The sequence below is a fragment of the Balaenoptera physalus genome (assembly GCF_965194825.1).
Source record: "Balaenoptera physalus genome assembly, chromosome: 3".
Lineage (NCBI taxonomy): Eukaryota > Metazoa > Chordata > Mammalia > Artiodactyla > Balaenopteridae > Balaenoptera > Balaenoptera physalus.
The window spans coordinates 113745595-113771760 of NC_138890.1; the positions used below are offsets into that span (position 1 = coordinate 113745595).

At 38.2% G+C, this 26166-nt stretch overlaps 2 protein-coding genes and 1 long non-coding RNA gene across 6 annotated transcripts in view; 2 read left to right on the forward strand and 1 right to left on the reverse strand.

Annotated features, from left to right (window-relative positions):
• MSH3 (mutS homolog 3) overlaps positions 1–15798 on the reverse strand; it is a gene marked incomplete at its 5' end in the record, with an annotated part of 186445 nt that extends 170647 nt beyond the window's left edge. The window contains 4 exon segments of the mRNA XM_082458025.1: positions 126–332; positions 4335–4555; positions 14215–14335; positions 15592–15798. Coding sequence (XP_082314151.1) covers positions 126–332; positions 4335–4555; positions 14215–14335; positions 15592–15798 — 756 coding nt within the window.
• Positions 1–26166, forward strand: part of LOC309659071 — a 128705-nt gene that overhangs the window by 9058 nt on the left and 93481 nt on the right. The window lies entirely within an intron of this gene.
• DHFR (dihydrofolate reductase) overlaps positions 15922–26166 on the forward strand; it is a 28534-nt gene continuing 18289 nt past the window's right edge. Inside the window, exons 1-3 of one of the 4 annotated variants that reach the window (XM_082458300.1) lie at positions 15922–16139; positions 16479–16528; positions 18968–19073. In XM_082458300.1, coding sequence (XP_082314426.1) covers positions 16054–16139; positions 16479–16528; positions 18968–19073 — 242 coding nt within the window. In that variant the 5' untranslated portion in view covers positions 15922–16053. Of the gene's footprint in view, positions 16140–16170; positions 16262–16478; positions 16529–18967; positions 19074–26166 lie in introns of those variants that run through there. The other 3 variants (XM_082458297.1, XM_082458298.1, XM_082458299.1) reach the window with 3 other exon arrangements.

Consider the following 26166-nt stretch of genomic DNA (forward strand, 5'->3'; position numbering starts at 1 on the left):
AAGCATTTTTGAAGGTAATTGATCACATTAGCTTCTCCATAAGGTCAGAAAATGAAATAAAAACACTGGAAAATATTTAAGGCTGGACAAAAAAACAGGAAACAGTATCTGAGAAAACAACTTACCTCTGCATCTTCCCCAAAGAATCTATACTTATATCCACATTCCACACACAAAATTGCATCTTTCTGCTGCTGCTTCATTTCTAAGTATTGTAATTCTAAGGGGGTGTAGATGCTTTTGGTCCGTTTGTTAGATGGTTTAGAATCAGAAGTTTTCTGTAAGTTTTCATAATTGCTATGTGATGATCCAAAATGACTGAGTGTCTTGTCCTGGCAACCAAAAGATTTTTATAGTTTAAAAAGTATTAACTGTAATAATAGTTCCAGAACATAAATTTGGCACAAAGCTAATTGGTGAATCCAAGTGAAAAGTTTACAAGAGTATATCATATATTAGGCAAATTTTCTTGCAGGTTTGGAATTTTTTCAAAGTAAATGACTTAAAAAAGTGAGCCAAACTAAACTACTGTATAATTATTTGAGCAAATTTTGAAAGCCTAAACTAGAAAAGCTTTCTATATTTCTTTTTAAATTGGATTTCATTAAACAAATTATAATTAACCATTTTCTTTTCTTTATTCCCAGATATGTAAGGCACAAAAAGTCATCAGGCATCGATCTGTCTCTCTCAGCGGTAAGGCAAAACCACTTTCAACAAGCATGCCAGCAGCTAAAGCTGCACTTAATGTTTAAATTTCCAAGTACAGTCTAAAAGATAGTATATTCCATAATCTTTATTCCAAGAAAGAATCACAATTTGTTTGGTAAAGAGAGATGAGAAACAGCTTTTGGAAAGCATAAAGCACAAGGTTACATTTTCAACATTAGTATTCCTGATATCCACCTGTCTGTATGAAAACCATAATTAAATCCAGTGCACAGCTTAAAGCAAATTCCTTGCTTCTGAGACTTATTAAGGTAAAATGAAACAAATCTGTACAATTGATGACATAAAAATTCATATTTTAAGGCAAGGCAAGAAAAATCTAAACATAAAATTTTTCTCTCCCCATTTTGGCCCCCTCCCTCCCCTTCAGTGTGCATTGTCCATCTATCTGCCTTATGCTTAGGTTTAGCAGAAATACCTGCTCAACCATTAAGATCAATTTTCCTCCTTCTGGTGCCAGCCTTATAACTCCTTGGAAGTTAACATTTTTTTCGCAATCCTGTAGGGGGTCACAATGACCCCCCGCTCGCCTCGTACACACAGACATCTATGGTGAACTTTATATACAAAGCCAACATACCATTTTCCTTAAAGATAGCCATTGGTGCATAACATACCGGTCAGACGACCTGGGGAGATACTGGGCACCTAATGGAAGTTTCCTTAGCTTAAATACTTACTTCTGACCTTATTAATGTTACTAGCTACATTACTTATATTCTGCCTATTTTATAAGATAATTGTTTCTTGTGTTACCAAATGTATGACTGAGCCTCCAATAAAATTAATAATGATTAGGCAACTTAAAACGACTGACAAAATATACAGTCCTATATGATCAGTGATTTTAATAGTGTAACTCGAGATATGGGAAGAAGCAATAAGAGGGAATCTTTTTTTAGACCGTAACAGACTATAAGACAGGTGGTTCAGAGGCTTTCAGCTACTGTTAACAGGGCCTAGTCCAGTAACAGCACAGTGAGTGGCCTATCAACAAAATCCTTGCCTGACCTGAAAATGAGTATTCCTAGCGCCACAGGACAGATTGATCACAAAATGCCTCCCAAACCTTAGTTGAAATTAAGACCGAAAGGGAACCGATTATAAAATAAAGACTGTTGGCTCATCACCCAATTCTACAAGAATGAAGTCATTAGCTACTGTGGTTGCTGACCTATATTACACCCTGAAAGGAATTTAGGAAGAAGATCAGGATGAGGCACTTTGTGAAACTTGCCCTCAGACAGTTATATATTTTCAGGAGAAATTTTTTTATAAACCTGGATTCTTGCATCATCCCATACTTAGAAAAGCACTAAAATCATTAACTAAGATGTCTGTTCCTTGTGACTAGCAGCAACCTTCTACCGAGATGTGTGCTTGAGTGCACATACCCCCTTTGCCCAAATCACATATATGCTGGCCTCCCCCTTTACTTCTTTGGAACAGTTCTCAGAGCTCTCTGAGAGACTGCCTCCCGGGTTATAATCCTCAGGTTGGCTCAAATAAAATTTTTCACTTCTTTCTTAGATTGACTATTGATTAATTATTTTTGTCAACAGGATAAATCCAGCTTCTAATTAACTGTCACTGGGTCATGCCAACATCTAAAAACTTACAGCTACCCCTGAAATTAAAAATATGGCCTAAAAGACTAGTGACCAGCAGAGGCAGAGAAGAGAGAAAGAGAAACGTCTTATATGGCCCTGGGAGGGGACCACAGTCCAAGGAAAGCCCAGGAAGACGTTCTTTACAGTTGCAGTTGCTAAAGGTTTAAAAAATTCAGCTTAGCTGGAATAGCAGGTAGAGACACAGTTTATCTGAATAACGTAGCCAAGCAAACCTCCAAAGATGAGCAATGAGATCTGGTAAGGTATGGACAGGCGTGGCAGGAGAAAAGTGGGTAATATACCAGGTTGGAGAATGCATTTGCTTTTAATTATGATGGATTTTCTACTTCATTTCCCTGACTGTTATCTAAAATCCAGGAAAACCACATATTGCAAAACTTAATGAATACTTAAAAAAATATATTTCCTGGAAAAAGAAAGTCCTTACTTTATACCTTATTCATATATGGAATGAAAGTAGGAATCCAGCAAATAGTTTTAACCATATGGGATACGAATAAACAAGTCAATCTGTATACCTGAGTATTAAGCAACTTTTTTTCCCCACCATTTGGGTGAAAATATTTCTCAGATATACTCTTTTTCATATTCCCAGAGACAGCATTCTGAACTCAATTTAACTTTGTCTTGACAATTGAGGATGATCAGAATAATAAAATGGGAATTTCAGGACCTATTTCTAGGTGTCCCTTCTAACTGGTTACTTCTAATGTGCTGTGAATCAGAAATGCCAAGTTGGTCATTTTATGTATAAACCAACAGTAAATCTCATGAGACCCTAGGATAAATTCTCCAATTAATAAAGTGAACATATATAGACAAACTTTTTGACCTCTATACTTTATGACCACTACACTCAGGTGAACTGCTTCTAAGTATTAAAAAAAGATTAAAAATAAAAACAAAGCAACTTTTTTTCTGATGATGTAAAATAAGTCAATGGATCTTATGGCCTGGCTGAAGGAGGAGTTCAAGAATCTGGACTTTGTGGGAAGGAGTGTGAACTTCTGAAAATTAGATACAAAACTGTGTTGGTCTGAGTATTTTTCTGAGTAACGAATCCATAGTTTTCATTAGATTTAAATGACTCATAAGAAAAAAGTAAAGAACTAGTTCTCTAATTCCATGGTTTCTGATCATGGCTACACATTAAAATGAGAGCTTTTAAATGATATCCATGCCCAGTTTTCCATGAAAACTAACTAAACATGATTCTGAAGAAGGGTTCTTACTATTGGTATTTTTTTTTATGGACGTATAGTTGACATACAATATTATGTTAGTATCAGGTGTACAACATAGTGATCTGATAATCAAATACATTATGAAGTGATCATAAATCCAGTAACTAACTGTCACCATACAAAATTATGACAGTAAGGTGATTCTAATTTAAAGCTGGGCTGAGAACCACTAATTCTGAATTATAGATTTCAATGATGGATCAAGAGTTAAATTCCCTGATTTTGCAACGGTGAAAAATACTAATAATCACAAAACAGTGGAAGAAGTAAGGTAGCCATATACATTTGGTTAAACTCTGAATTTATTATATCAGCCAAGCTTTCAACTAAAAACCTCAAAACATCTCTATAAATTATTCACTGTGATTTTCCAGGCTAATCATGGAAACTATAGGGAGGACTATAAGAAACTGTGCTTGTATTATCAATAAAGAATACCCCCAAGTCAGTGGCTCCTAATCCAGGCTGTACATCAGAATCTGCTGGGAGGTTTTTTTGGTTTTGTGTTGTTTTAATAAAACCAATTCATCCTGCCTTAATACATAGTAAATCACAATCTCCAGGAATTTTAAAAAAAACAAAAAAACTAAAAAGCTAAAGCTCCCTCAGCTAATTTGGATGATCAGCCAAGTTTGGGAACCAGTGCCCTGAGTGAACCCACAAACCTAATGGCACTTCAGAACCTACAGTTCTAAGTAACTGAATATTCATCTATATAAGAGTTACATACCTTTTGACTAGTTTGAGATTTGGAATCTTCAGAAGAAACTGCATTCTTTGCACGTAGAAGATTGATATCATCAAAATCAGTACATTTTGGCAGAACTGCAAATCTCTTCTGAAGAGACTCTGTCTGGACTCTATTTTGAGGAAGGGCAGAATCGCAGCAGAATTCTTTCAATTTTTCCAGAGACTTTAAAACGATCCTGGTCCTCAGATGTTTCTTTGGCTCTTAGCAAGTCAGAAGAAAATATAACAATAGTATTTTATCTCATTATGTCAAATTCATAATTAGCATAGGATTTTTAAAGAGGGAGCTTCTCACTAAAGCAATGAATCTAACTATAATGTGAGAAGGAAATAAAGAAACCTCGGGTTCAGGGTGAAGATGGCATATTGAAACATAGATCTAATTTCACTTGGTCCTGAAACCCCATTAAAAACTACAACAGGGCAGAGAGAAAAGAAGAGGTGACAACTGCAAGCAAAATATCTGAAGCTAGAAGGATAAATGGATAAGCAATAACCAATTTAGCATACCTGAAAGCTAAACCCTAAATCAGTAATATATAAAACCAGGAACCAATCCTACTTACAACACAAAATGCTTATTAAATGGCTCAAGAATCAGGGCACCAGTGGCTCTGGAAATGGAAAAAAGGGAGGTTCTAAAATAAACAGAACTGGTTCAAAACAATTTAATCCCTAGACCGCTACCCCACTCCAAACTCAAGGGTAACTGTCCTCCTTCTACCTCAGAAGAAGACTGGAGATTTCTCTGGAAAAGGCAAAACAGGCACAGGTGAGATGCAGTACTGTGCCTGAGCCATAAGAATGATGTGAATACAGGCTTACTGTATGCGGAGAAACCAGCCTCTTCTCACCAGCTCTCAGAACACAGGCAGCCAGAGCTCTCCCTCCAGGTAGGAGCTCACAAGGCTCTGGACTGGGGAAACTGACCAGCTCCATGGGAAAGACCTAAAGACACTGACACCAGGAATTCACCAAGGAAACCAGATCACCACCCCTAGGACATGTGCCTTCCTGCCTCCACAGCTTTGCTCATGCTATTCTTTCTCCCCAGAATGTCCTTGACCCCAATTTTCACATGGCAAATTGTACTCATTTCGTCAAGACCCATCTCAAAACTACTTTTTCATGGAATTCTGCTAATTCTCCCAGTTCAAACTCATCTTTTCTTTCTCTATGTTCCTATAACAAGATCGCATCTCTCTACAGCACTTATCACACTCTGCCAATTAGCAGTTATTAATAAGCAAGCAACCCATAAAATAAGGGAAACTACCATGTATTGGGTATCTACTATATGCCAGAATACATCTTTTCACCCTTTAGAGCAATACTATTAGGTAATTACTATTTAATATAAAGAAACTGGGACTGCATTTATTATCTCTTACTTTCCCATTAAAGCAAAAACACTCTGAGGGCAAGAGTTGGGTTTTGTTCATTTCTAAAAGTTTAAATATTTTCATATTAATATTCAAACCTCTTTTTAGATCTATACTTTATCCTGTCTCCTGTAAACCCTGTAGCTAGAAAAATGTATATTTGAAATCTCTTTTCAAATGTATATATTCATCTTATTTACTGTTATTCTCCCCTTTTCAGGATGTATACTTGAATCACTCTTCAAACATATACTGTAAGTTTTTATATTATATAAGGACTTCCCCCCTATTGATACAAAAAAACTTTCCTGGGATGGGGGTGGGGTGTAAGTCTTGGAATTGCACTCATGTGAAAAAAGAATATCTAAAACTGAAGTGTTAAAAACTAAGGTGAAGTAGCCACGGACTCTTCTAGCTAGTGAATGCTCTGCTCTTGTCTTCCCATTGTTTATTTTTTTTTAGTAAACAGTAAAGTTCATATTTCAAAAAATTCCATGTCTATGGCCTTATTTCCACAAACTTCAGGGTTTGCTCAGCTGGATGTGCAGCAAGGACTTAGCGTGCATGTGGGAAGAGCCCTTGATGGCTCACTTTCTTGCCCTCCTCCTTACCACCCTTCCCCACCCTACCCTACTCTCACCACTGCCAAGGAAGATTCCGCCATGAAGCTCCATCCTTGAGTTATGCTCAATACAGAAAGGTTTCTGTCGGTTCAGAAAGATCCTGGATTGAGACCATGCTTCTGTACAACCTCTCTGCTACCCTTCCACATCTCTTAAAGTTTTTTCTCTCCTTTTTCTGTGTAGCCATCTTTCATCCTTAGGCTACAATGACTTTCTATGAGAGCACCACAGCTCAAGAGTTAGGAAAGAAGGTGTCCCACACTTGTTCATTTATATCAAGCCATTATGATTCCTAAACTATAAAATAAGAGAAAGAACTGGTACACAAGCAATTACCCAAAATTACAATTTTTTCTTAATGCTCCTAGGACCATCATATCTTGAGCCATCTAAAAGAAAACCAGGGGGAAATATGAACATGTTATCTGCGGGAAGAATGAAGCTTACACAGGAAAACCAAAATCTTCCATGCCTTCCTCACAGATACCTAAGAGAGATTCTAACACCTCATAAGGCTCTCAAGGAAAAACACTAAATTGGAAGGCTTCTCAAGCGCAAAGCCCCCAAGAGCTACGAAACCCTCATGCCTAAGAAGGGACACAGATATAGGCACCAGTCCCTCCATTAGGCCTTGAGGAAGACTGTAACTACTGTGAAAAACCTGGCTCATGGAAAACTGAGTACGATGAAAATTAAAAGGGAAACCTCCTAAAATGGAGTTGGGAGGCCAGCAGGGAGAGCTCTCCTGGACATACCACCCAGCATCAATACAGATCCCAACAGGAAGAGACTTACCTTCCATCTCCTATAGAAGTGACACTAGTTTACTACCACCAGCAGGAGGAAGATTTTCTCCTTGCCTGGCAACAGTTCAACCAATGAGACTGTCACAACTCAGCCAAAGAAAAGCCACTATACTTTGTACTCCCAGTTTCCTCCAATGACCCTCCCAAATTCCTCTTCTCCTCTATAAAAGAGTTTCCTCTCCTTTGCCTTGCTGAACTTGCATGCGGTTTGCCACAGTTGCATGTCCTAAACTGCAGTTCTTAGCTGCTCCCAGATAAATCCATTTTGCTGGTAAAATAATTGGCTGTTCTCCTGTTTTAGTTTAACAGTACCCAAATAAACCTTAACCTCCATATTCTGCTCCTATACTTAAAAGCTCACTTATACTATTTCCTTTTCTGACGATGCCATGAAATGAACTATCAAATTGCCACAATATGAGATTAAGACTTGCCAGCATTATCACTAAAGTCCCTGAGCCCCTAAGACGATATACCCTAGAAACAAGGCCATTGGTTGCTGTGCCAACATGTTAAATAGACCAAAAACTTCTCGCTAAAAATATTTCACTGAATTAACACCTTCACTGTTTGAGCTTTAATTTTTTGTGTACCATAAAATGGAAATACATAATAGTTACTTTCTCTACTCAGGCTTCCTCCTCTAGGCCTAGGTTATGAAGGATCACGGAGGTAGAAGAATTATCATATTTTAAATAAAGAATTTTAATCTAGAAGAAAGCACAGAGTAGATGCTGAAATATAAATATGTGCCACTATCAACAGATTTTTTAAAATCTGTATAAGAATCTGTTTTACAGATAAAATAATTCACCTTAAAAAAAGGAAAAAAAGAAAAACCTTTGGAATATTACAAACATATTTTAAATCAGTTAAATTAAACACAATGTTCAGGCAAAACCAATCTATACTGAAGTCAGGACAGTGGTTATCCTTGGTGGGGGGAAGGGGTTGTCAGCGGGAGGGAGCACAGAGAGGTTTCTGGGGGTCCTAGTAATATAGTTTCTTGATCTAAGTGACAGTTATATAGGTGACTTCAGTTTGTGAAATTTATCAAGCTTATGATTCTCTACATGTGTTAAACATCTATAACGAATTAAAAACAACAACAAATCCATGTTCATAGATCTCAGGGTCTCAAGAATTCTCTGTTTGGGAAGATAACTTACAGCCAATGTTTTTGAGGGTTTAAGCTCAAAAGAAGATATTTAAGCTTAGGCAGATAAAAATAATACACAAGTCAAGGAGGAGAGTCTTAAAAAGAAAAATAAATAGACTTAAGAGGCAGTTTCAAATCTTGTCTAACAACAGAAACCCAGATAAAGGGCAGAACTCCCTCTTCTTTTTTTTTTTTTTTTTTTAACCTAGCCATATACATTTGGGTTTTCTTAAAACTTTAATTTTCCTTCCCGTTTAAATTTATTTATTTATGTATTTTTGGCTGTGTTGGGTCTTCGTTTCTGTGCGAGGGCTTTCTCTAGTTGCGGCAAGCGGGGGCCACTCTTCATCGCGGTGCGCGGGCCTCTCACTATCACGGCCTCTCTTGTTGCGGAGCACAGGCTCCAGACGCGCAGCCTCAGTAGTTGTGGCTCACGGGCCCAGTCGCTCCGCGGCATGCGGGATCCTCCCAGACCAAGGCTCGAACCCGCGTCCCCCGCATTAACAGGCAGACTCTCAACCACTGCGCCACCAGGGAAGCCCTCCCTCTTCTTTTAAAAGACTTATTTTTTAATCTTAGTGCCCTTGTTTTTAAATATTCATTCCAAATTGGGGCATGTTGTTTTAAACGTCAAAAGGTGATTCTTTTTTTAAGCATAAAATGAAAATGGAAAGTTTGTTGGATAAAATTTCTTACCCTGTATAATAGGCAGTCATTACAGAATGCAAAAATGGGAATTTGGGGAATGGCATATTTCATTCCATGAACAAATTTGACTTTTTCACTAAAACTAAGTAGCTTCATACTCAGCCATAAAAAAAAAAAAAATGAAATAATGCCATTAGCAGCAACATGGATGGACCTAGAGATTATCATACTAAGTGAAGTTAGACAAAGACAAATATCATATGATATCACTTATATGTGGAATCTAAAATGTGATACAAATGAACTTATTTACAAAAACAGAAACAGACTCACAGAGTTAGAAAACAAACTTATCGTTACCAAAGGGCAAAGGCCGGGGTAGGGGGTGGTGGCACAGTGTGGATAAATTAGGAGTTTGGGATTAGCAGATATAAACTACTATATATAAAACAGATAAACAATGAGGACCTACTGTATAGCAAGGGACCTATACTCAATATTTTGTAATAACCTATAAGGGAAAAAAATCTGAAAAAAAAAAAAATATGTATGACTGAATCACTTTGCTGTACACCGGAATCTAACACAACATTGTAAATCAACTATACTTCAATTAAAAAAAAAATTCTAAATAACTAAGTAGCTTTGATGTTAGGATATTAATTGCAGTGTGTAATAATTATAAATATTAATCGATGTCTTTTATAAAATGGTCTAGGGTAAACGAGAAACTATATGAATTTAAGGCAAATTTCAATTTGAACTTTCTGGATATGGTTTAAGGGTATAATATCTGATACATTTCCTGGGTCTTTTTAAAAAATTGTATCTTATTTTTATATACTCTGGCTATGTTTTATAATATCTTTAATTGATTTTGGAAAGTCCACATTTATATAGTATTAAGATAATGGATATTTGTATTTATCAAAATGCATTTGAGACAGAGTTCTACACTATGTTTATCTGTAATTAAAATAAGAATAATAACAAAAAGTCAAGTCTGAATCTGGGGAGATTTTATTTACCAAAGGTAGCCAGACATATATCTATTCCATCCCATATGTCTTTCCTATGTGATGCTGACACTCCTGCACTGAAAGGTGGGATCCATGTTCCTTCCCCTTGAACCCACGCAGGCCTTTGTAACTAATTCAACCAACAGAGTATGGCAGAAGTGACACTATATAACTTCCAAAGCTAGACTGTGAAAGACAATACAGCTTCTGTCTGGCTCTCTCTCAGGATACTCATTCTTGGAAACCAGCCACCATGCTATGAGGAAGCTCAAATTAGCCCACACAGAGAGACAAGGGGAGCCAGCTCATACTGGTAAGTGAAATCTTCAAGAACTTTGTGAGCCAGTTGTAAAACACAGCTATTATGTTACAGTATATAAACTTACAATTAAATGAATTACATTAAAAACAAAGGCAATGAATACTCAGACCTCACTGCTTCCTAAAACTTTTATTACATTTTACTACTATCTATAATCTAAAGATTATTAACATTGTCTCTGCATGGTGTAAATACTATATAATGGTGTGCTACTGCAACTATGCATCCTTTCCCAACTCTAGAAAAGTCAAGGCTTAAGAACGGGGCTACTCTAGACCTTCTCTTCCAAAGCTTAAAAACAATCCCTAAAAAGATCAAACTGATCCACAAGGAATTTAACTACTTGCCAGAACAAAATTCAACATTCTTTAAAGAAACACAAATCCCAGCACACAACAACACAAAGTTCAAAATACTTATTATCAGGACTTCCCTGGTGCCACAGTGGTTGGGAGTCCACCTGCCGATGCAGGGCACAGGGGTTCCATCCCTGGTCCAGGAAAATCCCACATGCCATGAAGCAACGAAGCCCGTGAACCACAACTACTGAGCCTGCGTTCTAGAGCCTGTGAGCCACAACTACTGAGCCCACACACCACAACTACTGAAGCCCACGTGCCCAGAGCCCGTGCTCTGCAACAAGAGAAGCCACCGCAATGAGAAGCATGCACACAGCAAGGAAGAGTAGCCCCCGCTCGCTGCAACTAGAGAAAGCCCGCACGCAGCAACGAAGACCCAACGCAGCCAAAAATAAATAAATTTAAAAAACAAAATGCAATCCAAATAATTAATTACTAAACTTGCAAAAAGTAGAAAAATCAGTCAAGGTGTACAAAACCAGAAATGATAGAGATGACAGAATTAGCATATAATGACATGAAAACACATAAACATGTTCCATATAATCAAGAATGAAAAGGAAAAAATAAAGAGGAGCAGAATGGAAGGTTTTTGTTTGGTAACAGCTTTACTGAAATACAATTCACAGAGAAAAATGGGAGATTTTTTAAAAAGAACAATATAGAACTTCTAGAGATGAAATACACAATATCTGAACTGAACATTTCACTGAATTAAATTTATGTCATATTAGATACTACAGGAAAAAAATATCACTGAACTTGAAAATACAGCAGGAGAATCAATCCAAAATGAAGCAGAAGGGGAAATAATACTGGAAAATAAGTGAAAACAGCTTCCTTATTTGAGGGATAATGTTAAGTAATCTAGCATCCCTATTAATAAACTCTCAGAAGAAGAGAAAGGGAAGAGACAGAAAAAAAATTTGAGAAAAAAGTGGCCAAAAAATTCTTCCAAATTTGATGAAAACTATAAACCCATGGAACTCAAGAAGCTTTAAATGAACTCCAAACAGGATAAAGATTAACGAAGAAATAAAAATTTTTTTAAATACTAGAGTAAGGCCCATCAAAATCAAATGTGGGCAAACCAGTGATAAATACAAAATCGTAAAAGCAGCCAGAGGAAAAAAGACATATTAGGGAAATCAACACCATAATTAAAAAACACCAAAAACACCTTGATGGCACAAATGCTAAAGGTTAAGAACCTTTGAAAGAATACTATAACTCCCTTTCTTCTTAAATATAGGACTTTTCTAATATATACTTTACCTAGTTTACTGTGACTTCTCTTCTTTTAGAGATATATATTTGAATTTCTTTTCAAATGTATGTTTTACCTTTTTATTATTATTCAATTTGTTTTCAAAACACATATTTAAATCACTTTTCAAATGTATCAAGTTTCCTTGTGAGTATAAAAGCTTCCTTCCCCTGTGGATCCTAGGTATAAAAAAGAGCTTATAAATTGAAGAATTAAGAACTGAAGTGGATCCATATAATGGCATATTATTCAACAATAAAAAGGAATGATGTAATTTAGAGTACTCAAAATCATAGAAAGTAGAATGGTGATGGCCAGGGACTGGGGGAGGGGGGAATGTGGAGCTATTATTTAATGGCTATAGAGTTTCAATTCTGCAAGACGAAAAGAATTCCAGAGATGGATGGATGTAATGGTTGTACAAAATTATGAATGCACTTAATTGAACTGTACACTTAAAAATGGTTAAGATGAAAATTTTATGTTCCGTGTATTTTACCACAATAAAAAGAAATTAAATCAAAACAACTTTTGAAAGGAAGGAGGTACCGATACATGCTACAACATGGATGAACCTTGGAAACATTATGCTAAGTGAAAGAAACCAGACAAAAAGGCCACATACTGTACGATTCCATTTATATGACATGTTCAGAATAGGCAAATCTATAGACAGAAAATAGATACGTGGTTGCTTAGGTCGGTGAAGGGGGCGCTGCTTGGGGAAAATGGGAAGTGACTGCTATTGGGTACTGAGTTTCCTTTGGGGGTGATGAAAATGTTCTAAAATTGACTTAATGAGGGCTGCACAATTCTGTGAATATACTAAAAGTCATTGAATTGTACATGGTAAATGGGTGAATTGTATAACATGTGATTATATCTTAATCTGTTATTTAAAAAAAAAAAACCCGAGGTGGAGCAATCACCCAGCGTTTGACTGGTGAAAGCTCTTTCTTCTTCCTGAGTGTGATTTTTACCAAGTAGCAAAGGTCTTATTTCAAAACATTCCAAGTCTGTTGCCCCTTTTCCACCTCAGCTCTCCTGGGTGCCTGGAAAAGTTCCTTAAGTGTGGTAACCCTCAATCCTCACCTATCACCCACCTCTTCTAAAAAGGAGGACAGCAAGGGTTGTTTGGAAGAATAAAAGAACTACAAAAAGCCTGTAGAACAATGGAAGGCAAACAGAGGGTTCATTAACAGTTTGACGAATTTACTGAAAAACTGAATAGATCAGGTCCCTGTAGAGTAATGAAGCAAAAAAAGGTAGACAACCCTGGAAAATGCAAATTCTGTCAAGTCATGCCTCTAGTCATGGCCCCTTCAGGTAGGAGGAGAAAAAGGGTATCATCAGATTTATCCTTCTCTTTAACCATACGTCTCCGTTTCTATAGTTATTTCATACTAAGTCTTTCTTCATGTTAACCCTAAATCCAAATTTTACCTCTTGATCCACTAAATTGAAACTTTTTTTTTGGTTTTGTCTCATTTTCTTTACCTAATTTCCTGGGGATAATGAAGAAAGAAGCATTTTCTGTCCTCCCCTATCACAAATTGTCTGAGGCCAAAAACTAGAGAAAAATCTGCTCAACCATCTGTATCCAATACCTCCTCTAGAAGTCCAACAGCTCAGGAATAGTGGTTTTACCCAAAACCCTTTAGCATACAGAAAAAGCAGCTCCATGATTAAAAAGGACAGGGTAGATCTACATGTCCTGACATTGAAAATTGTTCAAAATGTTCTGCTAAGTGGAAAAAAACAGTTGCAAATTAGTATATATAGTATAATAAAATTTTTAAAATATTATTATTAGTTAACTAATTTTGGGGTCTATTTGAGTACATATAGATGTGTATAAACAGAAAAACGTGGAAGAATGCACAGCACCCCCAAAAATTAGCAGTAGCCCTTACTGAAAGGGAGAGATTATGAGGTCTTTTACTGTCCACCTTCTATATTTCTGTATTGTTTGAAATTTTTATAACAAGAACGTTTTACTTTTATAATCAAGACAAAAATTTGCTAGAGGGAATAAGAGAGAAAATTGGGAGAACTACAGCCAAATTGCAGAACTCCAGCTCTTACCTCCACTCCCCCAACCTCTTACCCACAACACCCCTTATGAAGGGGCCAGTCTACTCAAGCACAATGGAGACCTTTCTCCACAAAGGAAAAAATGGCCCAATACTCCAACAGTCTCCTCTGTCCTCAGGAGAATGTGAGAATATCAGAGTCATGACTTGTAAGAATGAAGAAAAATTGCCCCAGAACTCACCAGGGTTCCCAGACATTACTGAATCACTTCCTTTTTCCTTTTCTTGGACTTTCTTTGCTTTCTTTTTAACAGGCCCATCACTCTCCAGTGGTCTCTTTTTACTTCTGTCGATTTCTGCAACCTATGTTAGAAAATGATATTATCTCTAACCTCAAAACTTGATGTATGCAAAATAATTTAAACCTTACTTCTGAATGACAGCAAGGTTCTTGCCATCCACCCTTCATAGAATCATCTATTTAGAGTTATGGGTGAACTGTTTTACCATCTTCAAAGACAAGGTGATGACTGGCAGGTCATGAGCCTCAGCACCTCAAGCCCTCCTAGAATTAGAACCAAGGCTGCTACTTTTCTTCACTCGATCAGCCTTCCCCTAGCTCAGATTATGAATCACCCTACTCACCTATGTTAAATAGAATACCTTTAAGAAAAAAACCTAATATTTAGAAAAGTTGAATTTAGACAGATAATTAAAAACAGTATCATTTTTGAAATGTTAATTGTCATTTAACTGTTTCACATTCAAACTCGGTTTATGTTCACCACTGAAAATGCCACAAGATTATGGACTATATGCTGGCAGAAAACCTGTCAAAAACTTAAGTCCTTCACCAAATAACCTCTAAATGGTAGGCATAAAATAAAGTCTTGGTGAACTCATGAAAATGTAGGCTATGGTCAAAAAACAAAGACAGGAGAGGAACAATCATCTATGGAAGAAATATAAATTAAGGGAAGATTCTGAAGCAACAGGAAGCATCCAACAACTAGCCATCACATCTGTATCATCTTAAGAAACTTTATCCACCCAAATTGTGTATCAGACGTTATAACCTGAACTACAAGGGGTACAGCCACCAGGGAACTGCACAACACGACTTTGACCCGTAAACGCTTGAAATACTCAGCAAGACTGTTGCAGCCTTAAAAACTAGAGATTTAACGGCAGTTTTCGTCTAGTCAGCTAACCAAACACATACAAATAATAAATAATGCTCCTCTTCAACCCTCAATCCAGAAAAAAAAGGGGGGGGGGAGCGGGGAGAGAATGGAGATTAAAATATGTATCCTTTGACTCTAACCTCATCAGAATGAGCTCAGGTCTGCCACTAAGAGCCGGTGTGACCTTAGCCTCAATTCTATTACCCCAAGTGTAATATTACCCTAAAATGTCTGAACTCCACCTAGGACGTATGCGGCCCTGCCTCTACCCTCTTTCTCCTTCCTGAGCCCGGCCCCTTTCCCGCCTGGCCAAGTCATCTCGCATATTCTCGCGCACAGTCCCCGCCTCCTCCCGCTCCACCCACAAGCACCGCCCCCGCCCGTATGGTCGCGCCCACTCCCCGATGGCCCCACCCCGTCCTGGACCGAACCCACCACGTGTGGCGGCAACTGAGGCGGGAGAGTGGACGCTAGGGGCGCTGCGGAGTCAGAGTCAGGATCCGCCTTCTCGGCTGCACCCGTTGCGGAGGAGGTGGATTTCAGGCTTCCCGTAGAGTGGAAGAATCTGCTCAAAACCGCCTGCCTTGCAGGGCCTGGGCCGGCGGGAGCGGCGCCACGAGAGGCCGGCTTCCGGCGCGACATCGCGGGGCAGGCAGCCACAGCCCGAGAGCCGGGCCGAGCTGGGAGCGCGAGCCCGCGATCGCCGTTCCCAGGGCGTCTGCGGGCGCGAGCACGTCGCGACCCTGCGGTGCGCCGGGGCGTGGGGCGGGACGAGGGCGGGGTCTCGCCTGCACAAATAGGACTGAGGGGGCGGGTGGCCAAAATTTCGCGCCAAACTGGCGGGTAATCCCCGTGTCAGTGTGATGTGCTAGCTCGGAGGTGTTTTCTGCAGCTATCATGGTTCGTCCGCTAAACTGCATCGTCGCTGTGTCCCAGAACATGGGCATCGGCAAGAACGGGGACCTGCCCTGGCCCCCGCTCAGGTACCTGCTGGGCCGGGGGTGGGTCGAGTGTGTTGGATCGGAGCTTAATCGGGGCACCTGGGCCGGGCCGGGTCGACGCTGCGAGAAGAAGGGGTCGGACTCGTGACCTGAGTTGGCGGGAGGTAGGCTTAGACTTCCTTCCGCGTCAGGAGCCTCGCGGCTAGTTACTGATTTCCGTCCCGCTCCAGCTGCCCCGCTAGGCCTTTTCCCCCCGCGTCCTACCCCAGAGCAAAGTCCCATTCCTGGAGGTCCCCCCAGCGCACCGTTTGTCGGGTGCGTTAGAGCTGAAGCCCACGGGATCATATTCTGAGTAACTCTATGTGTTTCTCTAACTTGTAGGAATGAATACAGGTATTTCCAAAGAATGACCACAACCTCTTCAGTAGAAGGTAATGTGGGATTTTTAAGTGATTCAAATTTGCGAAGGGTCTTGCCTAAGAAAGCTTACCAGTGCAAATTTTACTTAAATTAAAAGCTTTTCATGTTAGTCTGGGACCTCTTGTCCTAACATAAATGTGTATGCAGTTACCAAGATTCATTAAACTTTTTTTTTTTTTAATTTCTTTGAAATTTTATGTGGGCGCGCGTACAACTCAGGTATTGGGCAAAATTGGAAGCTAGGTAGAGGCTTCTGTGGACGTTAGAGCTGGCAAAGGAAACCAGAACAGGCCTTTGAAATAGCTGCTGGAAGAGATGATAGTGCCTGAATGTCAATGGAGAGGACAAAAGTCCAAAAAGCGGTTACAAGATACTCAATTTGGAGATTAGAAAGTTAAAGGTGATGCAGGAAGGCATCAAGGATGAACTCTCATATTTTCAGTTTGAGTCTGGGTGACATGGAGAATAAAGGAGTGGGGAATAGCGTGCAGCTGTAATGATGATGATTTTAAAGTGCTTGTAGGATATCCGGGACAATTTCAGGGACAGGGAACTAGGTGAATTGAGCCACTGGAGAGAAGAGGATAACCAAGGATAAGAATGTGGGCGTGAGGGAGAAAAAACCTAAGAGACATGTGTGTTTATTCATTAGAGGAGGAATAGCAGAGTAAACAGGGAAACAGTAAATCAGAAGGGAGCAGATGCAGCATAACTATAACAGGACAGATAAAAGGTACTTCAATTTGGCCCTTGAGTCACTAGTGGAGACATGATGGCAAAAGCTTGAAGCTAAAAAATTGACATGAACCACTCTCAAGAATCCTAAGTATGGCCTGCTAATAGGAAGAGCATCCCATGCCTGACCTATTTGCTGGTTTTCAGTAAATATAGTATTACTTGGATGAACGAATGAAAGGGTACCAAGGATGTCTTGGCTTTTTTTTTTTTTTTTTAACGTCTCCTTATGTCCTTCACTCATCATCTCTACCTTAGTTGTTAGGTCAGGTCTGTGCCATTTTCCTCATCAGAATTCCTCACCTATTAACTCCATTATCTTTAATAGTTGATATCTCCTTATTGAACACGTAAAGCTCTGTCTTTGAAAATATAGTGCATATTGTATAAGGGTACTCTGAATTATAGGGGGTTTTTTGTTTGTTTATTCTTGGAGGAAAAAATTTTTTTCCAACATTTGGAGGTAATATTTGGTAAGAGTAGTGAAGCAAAATCTGAAAAATGCTTAGTCTTACGACTTGCAGTTGTAAATTTAGTGTTTTTGTTTAAATAAAATCAAACTAATGATGATTCTTTAAGAAAACAGATACAGGGACTTCCCTGGTGGCACAGTGGTTAAGAATCTTTCTGCCAATGCAGGGGACACGGGTTCGATCCCTGGTCCGGGAAGATCCCACATGCCACGGAGTGACTAAGCCCGTGCGCCACAACTGCTGAGCCTGCGCTCTAGAGCCTGCGAGCCACAACTACTGAATCCCGCAAGCCACAACTACTGAAGCCCGTGCGCCTGGGGCCCGTGCTCCACAACAAGAGAAGCCACCGCAATAAGAAACCCCTGCTAACCGCAACTAGAGAAAGCCCGCGCACAGCAATGAATACCCAACGCAGCCAAAAATAAATAAATAAATTAATTTAAAAAAACTAGTAAAACAAAACTACATTAAAAAAAAACAGATACATGCACTCCTTTTGATAGTCTATCAGAACATATCAAGAATCATAGAAATGAGTATGTTCCTTTGATCCAGATACCTGACTCCCAAGAGTTTTTTTCTCCTAAGTAATTAAACGAAAATGGAAGTGGAAGCTTTACATGTGTAAAGTTTTTATAGAAGCGTTATACTTGAAATAGATGCACAGAGGCACAATTGATAATGTTTTAAGCTAATTGCATGGAATATTAAGCAGCTATCTTTAAAAAAATATGACTAATTTAAATCTATAAAGTATGCAAATATGAATAATACTGTTACATTAGTTATTACAGTACATATTAGATGCTGAGTATTGTTGTAAGTCTTCAATCGCTGCAACAACTCTACAAGTAGGAACTATCGTTAATCTCCCTTTTATAGATAAGGAAAATAAGGTACAGGAGATAAACATGACTCACCTAGTAGATGACAGAATACATTCAATTTGAGTGCTTCAACCCAGAATCTTTGCTCTTAACTACTATAATATACATGACTACAGTTCATGAAAACTATATATTGGTTATAAGTTGGCTAAATCCAAAGGAAATAACAGTTACTAGACTTAGATAATGGATGACAAATGGTAAATTTTGATAAAGCTGTTTTAAATTTTAATTTTTTAAAGCAGATCCACTAGGTGTCCCTATGACAATCATATCTATGCATATATGTATGAATATATAAAAATATATATGTATACTCCCAAAATATATTTATCTTTTCCATGTGATTTTACAGGTAAACAGAATTTGGTGATTATGGGTAGGAAAACCTGGTTCTCCATTCCAGAGAAGAATCGACCTTTAAAGGACAGAATTAATATAGTTCTCAGTAGAGAACTCAAGTAAGTACTATACCATAAATTCACCACAAGAAAATCATGTTCCGTTTCTTATGGTAGAGGTCAGTATAGGACAAAATAAAATAGTATGAATGTAACTATGGATGAAGCTACTTAATATCATAAAGGTGATTACAGAAAATAAGAAGCAGTTATTTATGCCATATGACAGTAACTTATTCTGTTACTCAAGTGACTGATTTCATCACCTTGACAAGTTACATTAAATCTAACTATGGTAATAGATTTGCACGTTTCCTTGAACCATTATTCTACTATTTCCTTGAACCATTCATCTACTATTTAAGTAGACTTAAATATCAGTTATATAATGTAATTTAATAAACTTTTCTAGTTTTACATAAAATCAAAATACATATATTATGGAACTTGCCAAACTTAAATGGTTATCCCCTCTCTGTACCTAGCCCTAAATGCAATAAGATGTAAATTTTAGGATGGGCTAAAAACTGGTCATAGTCTTGTGCCCTGTTATTTCTAGTTTACCACAGCAGCCAAATAATATTTTGTGCTTTTGTTCTTTACCCAGCATCTGAAGGTTAAAATTTTCAAAGTTTTGAAATGGAAGCATTTCCTAGGGATTCTAGGGAGTGTCTCTAGTTGGCCTGGGGGAGGAATATTTCTGTTTACCAATTTAACATTAGGTAACATAGTTCTGGATGCCTGGAAGTGCCCTGGGGACTTGGCAGGGTGAGGAGGGGGAAGCAGTTTAGGTAAAAACATTAAGACTCTTCCTCAAGTCAACTCCAGTGCTTTTACCTTCACCAAGGCTTCCATGGTATTTACTCTACATGTGATGCATACTGATTGCTATTTGTTTCTTTTTCTTATTGTTTACATTGGTCCCAGCCCACTAAAATAACTTCTGGAACCCCAAGGGGTTTTGCAGGAGTTTTCTGGGGGGAAGAGGGGAACCTGAATCATACCATAAGGGAAAGTTTGGGACTGGCATGGTAATTATTCTCTCTTAAACTAATAATCACCAAAAAAAATGCAGCATCCTAGGGCACTGCTTGCTTAATAACAGTGGTCATAATATTCCTTTCCCATGTGTATTATTAGGGTTCACCCAGAGCAGCAGAACCAGTAGAAGATAGATAGATAGATAGATAGATAGATAGATAGATAGATAGGTAAAAGAATTTTATTGCAAGGAATTCCACAATTGTGGGGCTGGGTAGGCAAGTCCAAATATCTGTAGGGCAGGCCATCAGGAAGGGCAGGCAGGAACTCTTCAGAAGGGGCTGAAGCTGCTGCCCGCTGGTGAAATTTCTTCTTCAAAGAAGCCTCAGATCTGTTCTTAAGGCCTTTCAACCCCTTGAATTAGGTCCACCCAGATTAAAGTCATTTAATTATCAACTTTAATCACATCTGCAAAATACCTTCACAGCAACACCCAGATTAGTGTCTAAATAACTGAGTACTATAGCCTAGCCAAGTGAACACATGAAGACCATACAACCACGGAAGGAAAAACACTACACAGCTATAGCCTAAGGGGACTCAGGCTTATATGGATTTTTCTCCTGAATCCCTCCTAGAATGGTATAGGTTAAAAACCTGGAAGAAAGTATACCAGAATATTTCACTGATTGCCTTTGGGTGATGGGGAATATGTTGATGTGCATCTTGCCATCTGCCCCGATCTTCATGCTGTTCTCTTTCTCCTGGTTGTTAGGATATTCTGATTATATCTTTACGTCATAGAATCCAAATTCACAGACCGTATTGCCATTCCCAGAGACTCTTTAATAAGATATTCTTGAATACTACTCAAGTTTATTTATGGCCAGCTTGAGCTAAAACAAACATAAAGAAATCTCAGTGGGGGAGGGCTTCCCTGGTGGCGCAGTGGTTGAGAATCTGCCTGCCAATGCAGGGGACACGGGTTCGAGCCCTGGTCTGGGAAGATCCCACATGCCACGGAGCAACTAGGCCCGTGAGCCACAATTACTGAGCCTGCGCGTCTGGAGCCTGTGCTCCGCAACAAGAGAGGCCGCGATAGTGAGAGGCCCGCGCACCGCGATGAAGAGTGGCCCCTGCTTGCCACAACTAGAGAAAGCCCTTGCACAGAAACGAAGACCCAACACAGCCAAAAATAAATAAATAAAGTAAACAATGCGTTAAAAAAAAAAATTCTTTAAAAAAAAAATCTCAGTGGGGGAGATGTTCAGTTGGGCCAGCATATCTCCTCAAATGATGAGTCTAATTTCTTCCTTATGACCCCCCTGTGGTGTATGTAATTGGATTCGGTTGTTTCTTATGTATTTATATGTAACATTTGTTGGTGCATTTCACTTTTTTTTAAGGCAGAGAGAAAATTTAAAATCTTTATCACCCAGCACACCAAGGAAATAGGGATACCAGTTAGAGAAAAAATTTAGAGTTATTTTTTGTCCTTCCTTCTGCTTCCCTACTTGCTGGTCAGTTCCACCCATATCCTGAGCACCTGCTATGTGCCAGGCACTGCTAGGTCCTAAATAAAAGGGGGAAGATTTACACATGTAAATCTCTTGCTCATGCAAGCTTTTAGAGATATTCAATTTTTCACCACCACCACACAATGTAAAAAGAAACTGAATCCTCAAAGTAATCCAAAAATTTGCTGCCAGATACTAGTCATTTTGCATAACTGTTTCCTTAATAAGGTATAGGAAAAATGCCTTTCCAAAGCTTTCTAGACAATCGAGTTGTGGCTTTAAAAGAAATATTATGCAGCCACATTTGGAAAACAGGCATATTCTCAAAATGTTAAACATAGAATCATCATATGACCCAGCAGTTCCACTCTTTGGTATATAATCAAGAGAAATGAAAACATGATTACATAAAAACTTGTACACAAATGTTCATAGCAGCATCATTCATAGTAGCCAAAAAGTGGAAACATCCCAAATGTCCATCAGCTGATAAATGGATAAACAAAATGTGCTATATCCATGCAATGCAGTATTATTCCACAATAAAAGGAATGAAGTACTGATATATGCTACAACATGAATAAGCTTTGAAAACAGTATACTGAGTGAAAATTTAAAAAGCCACACACTGAAGGCCATTTGATTCCATTTATATGAAATGAAATGTCCAGGATAGGCAAATCTGTAGAGACAGAAAGTAGATTATTGGTTGCCTGGGAGTGGGGAATGACTGATAATAGGTACAGGGTTTCTTTTGGGGGTGATGGAAATGTTCTAAAAGTAGATAATGATGACAAAAAGTACTCCATGAACATATAAAAAATCACTGAATTGTACACATTAAAAGGGTGAATTGTGTGGTATGTGATTTCTGTCAAAATAAAGAGGTTTTTTAAAGTCTTTGGAACCAAAAATCAAATAAAGAAGTTTTACTGCAATGCTGCAGCTTTGGCAGCATCTTTAGAAAATCCAAAATTGCCTGCATGATATAAGATGTTGTAAACTGTCTTCAGTCCATGAAGTTGTCTAACACTTCATGGCAGAATAATTTTTTATGGTCCTGCTATCATATTCTCCACAGTGATTAAAACTTTCTTCTCTTCATAAAGCTTCAGTTTTCTCCCCACCACTCACATACTTGGTGTAGCAAAGACTTACCAACCTGGCTTCTAATACCTGTTCTGGCACCTATTAACTTTGCGGCTTTAGGCTTTTTTAACTTTGAGCCTTGCTGAACCTCAACTTTCTTATCTACTGAATGGGATTAATAATGACAACTTCTTAGGGTGATTTTGAGGGTTAATTAATATTTTATATGTTAAATTTCTGGCACACAGAAGGTACCCTACAGATATCAGGTCCTACTTCCCCAGTCCTTGCTATTTTAGCAAAATTACATAATTTTATAGCTTATTGAAAATATTAATATTAATGAGATCACAATGGACAGGCTCATGATCTTATTTTCACCTTAACATATCACTTAGTTCTTCCTTCCCTCAATCTTGAGACAGAAAAATCCCCTGCTTTTAAAATCAATTCCTTCCACCGCCTCCACTGTTTTATTCTAGACTCCATTTTTTTTTCTGTCCTCAGGACCTTGCTCTATTATACTGCCCTTTAGTATTTTAAAACTCACCACAGATTACTTTTCTTCTCCTCTCAATTTTCCTGGAGCTTTCTTGTGTTAAATAACCTTAATGTAAGCCTCAATAATATTTATAGTGGCCTGTCACTTCTGTGTTTTGCTCATGCTTTTACCTCCTTCAAGACTCAGCTGAGGGATCAGACTCCAAAGAGAATTCTTCCTGTCACCCCAGCCAGATGATGCACAACCTCTGTGCCCATCCAGCATCCTCCGTACATCCCCATTGCATGTCCTTTTCACTTTTATGGCCACTGCTGAGCTATTTCTTTGCCTGCCATCACAATCTTTTTGGTACAGGAAGTGCATTTTTTTTTAAATCTCTATTTCCAGCACCTAGCATATCTGCTAGCAGAGTAGGGGTTCCAGAATTTTCATGGAATAAATGGTCTGTAGTCAGTTTATAAAAATAGAATCATCCCACATAACAACACTTTGTAACCTGCCTTTTCCCCACTCAATATATTAAAAGATTAATTTCTATAAATATTTTTAGTGGCCACATAGTATTCAATTATGAGAATGAAGCATATTTGAATCAATTTTTAATAGTTAGAAATCACATTTTTAAAGACTGAGTATTAAAGGTCTTAAAGTGAACATATTTCTGAATTCCGGTTAAGATGTGATTCTAGCCTAGGGTTTTTGTTTTTAACTGTTTTCCCAACAGTCCTCAGGGAAATTGGGGCAGAATTCTATCTGCCATCCTCTTTACATCAGGCACAATGGAAAGGATAATGTTTATATAATACCCCAGGGTAATCAAATGAGGCAGCTCAAGGCCAGAAAACACTGGTCTGAGGGCTCTGCCTAAACTAGGCCACACCATCTCTGAGGCCTGAGGGAACCAGAATCTAACACCTTTGTAGCCCAAGGCCACCAGTTGAAAGCCTATTGTCTGAATAAGAAGTGCAGCTCAGGCTCCAAAGTCAGGCTGCTGGAATTCAAATCCTAGGTCCACCATTTCCTAGCTGTGTGACTATTGGCAACCTAATCCCTCAACCTCAATATCCTCATCTTTAAAAAGGGATAATAGTACCTACATAGGACTGCTGGCAACATTAAATGGTATGATGAGTATAAAGCACTGCCTGACCCTACTACTTGTCAGAGCAAGTAGGCACTCAATTAATGTTAGATATTTTCTTTGTAATACACCTATCCATCAGGTAAAAAGCAGCCTCCCTTGAACAGGGCTTTTAAGGAAAGGAATGGAAGTATCACTGGAGTGCCTACTATGTGCATTATCTCTTTTAATCTTCATGCCAACCCTCTGAGGGAATTCAAGATTCTAGGTAAGAAGCAAAATATCAAGCATGGCCACATACTTCTTGATGTAGAATATGTGTGCTACCACATACCAACTGTCCTTTGTGAGGGAATCCAATCTGGATCGGATTGAGATAATTATAGAAAGAAAATTTATCGATGAAATAAGTAACAATATTGAGTGCTTGCCATATGGTATTTATTGTGTTAGTTTCTAGGATTTGTGCTGTGAAGAGGCTGATGAACTCAACCATTGGCTCAATTTTTTTGCTAATTTTCTGCCCATCTAGGGTCAAGTGTTTCTTGTGCAACATTTCTATACCACTAAGTAGCAATACTGTGCTGAAGCATTTCCTCCGTGTCTTTGTTATAACTAAAATCTGAAACAAATCCTTAATCTGTTCTTTGTTTTCCTTTTTAAACTCACTGCAAAAGGGCAAAGAAGTAGTCTTTACCTTAATCCCTTGAATCATTCTCAAGACATTGTTCCACATTCTTCACAAAAAGATTGTCTCCTTTCTTTGAAGTCCACACCAACCATGTATACCACCTTCTAAATCATTTTGCTGTAATCCGCCTACTTCTAGAATACCTCTTCCGGTTTTCCTGTATGTCAGTTCCTAAATCACCGATTTACATCCTACCTTAACTCCTGTCAGCAGTCCTGACTTAAATATCCTCAGTTACTAAAACCATCTTGACTCTTTCAAAGTCATTGTAAACTTTGTTTATTAACTAGACTGTCTTCTCCCCCCAACTCCAAATCTGTTTCTTCTAAATTCAGTTCTCCCCTTGAATGGCCTGGTCCATCCTAGTCACTGCAACTGCCCTGATACCTTTGGGGATCCCTTGGCTCCTTTAGCTTCACCCTAGCCTCAGTGTCTTTTTCCAGCTTTGAATCAAAATACATTCTTTGTGCTATCTTAACTCCTTGAGAGATGACAAAGAGCCAAGTAAGTCAAATAGATATCAAGAAGGTGAGAAAGGAGGCAGCAAAGAGAATGAATAGTCCCCATTAGCTCTTAACTAATCATTGTTAGAACTACTAGTTCAAAGGCAATTATATTATTTTTTAAAAGCATCAGTCTAAGAACTTGACATTGAATTGTAATTTCTGTTGTGTCTAATTACTCTGAAAGCCAATTCTGCATGTTTCTTCATTTATAAAGGGAATTGCAAACTCTCACCGAAATAACAGTTTTGGAAGTTGGGAGAGACTGAGCTAGTCAATATAAACAATAAATTAATTGACTATTCCCCTTTGGGATTTTTAATTACAAAAGTAATAACATGCTCATTTTTTGATAATTCATTTATTTCTATATTGTTTGAAACATGAGAATCCTTTCCCCACACCCCAAAGGTAACCACATATTAACAGTTTGAATATCATTCCAAACTACAGTCACTCCAACATATCACTCTTTTTTCCATCATTTTATCATGAAGACTTTCAAGCCTATAGAAAGAATTTTACAGTAAACACCTGTATACCCACAACATAGATTCTATCACATAGATTATTTTATACTATGCTTGTTTCATCCATCCAACCATCCATCAGTCTTAATATTTTTATGCTTTTCCAAGTAAACTGCAGACGTTAGTATATTTTCCCCTAAATAATTCATTATATATCTCATTAACTAGAGTTTAATATTACCTTACTGTTTTTTTCTTTTGAAATAAATATTATGTACAATGAAATGTACAAGTCTTACATGTACATTTGCTATATTTT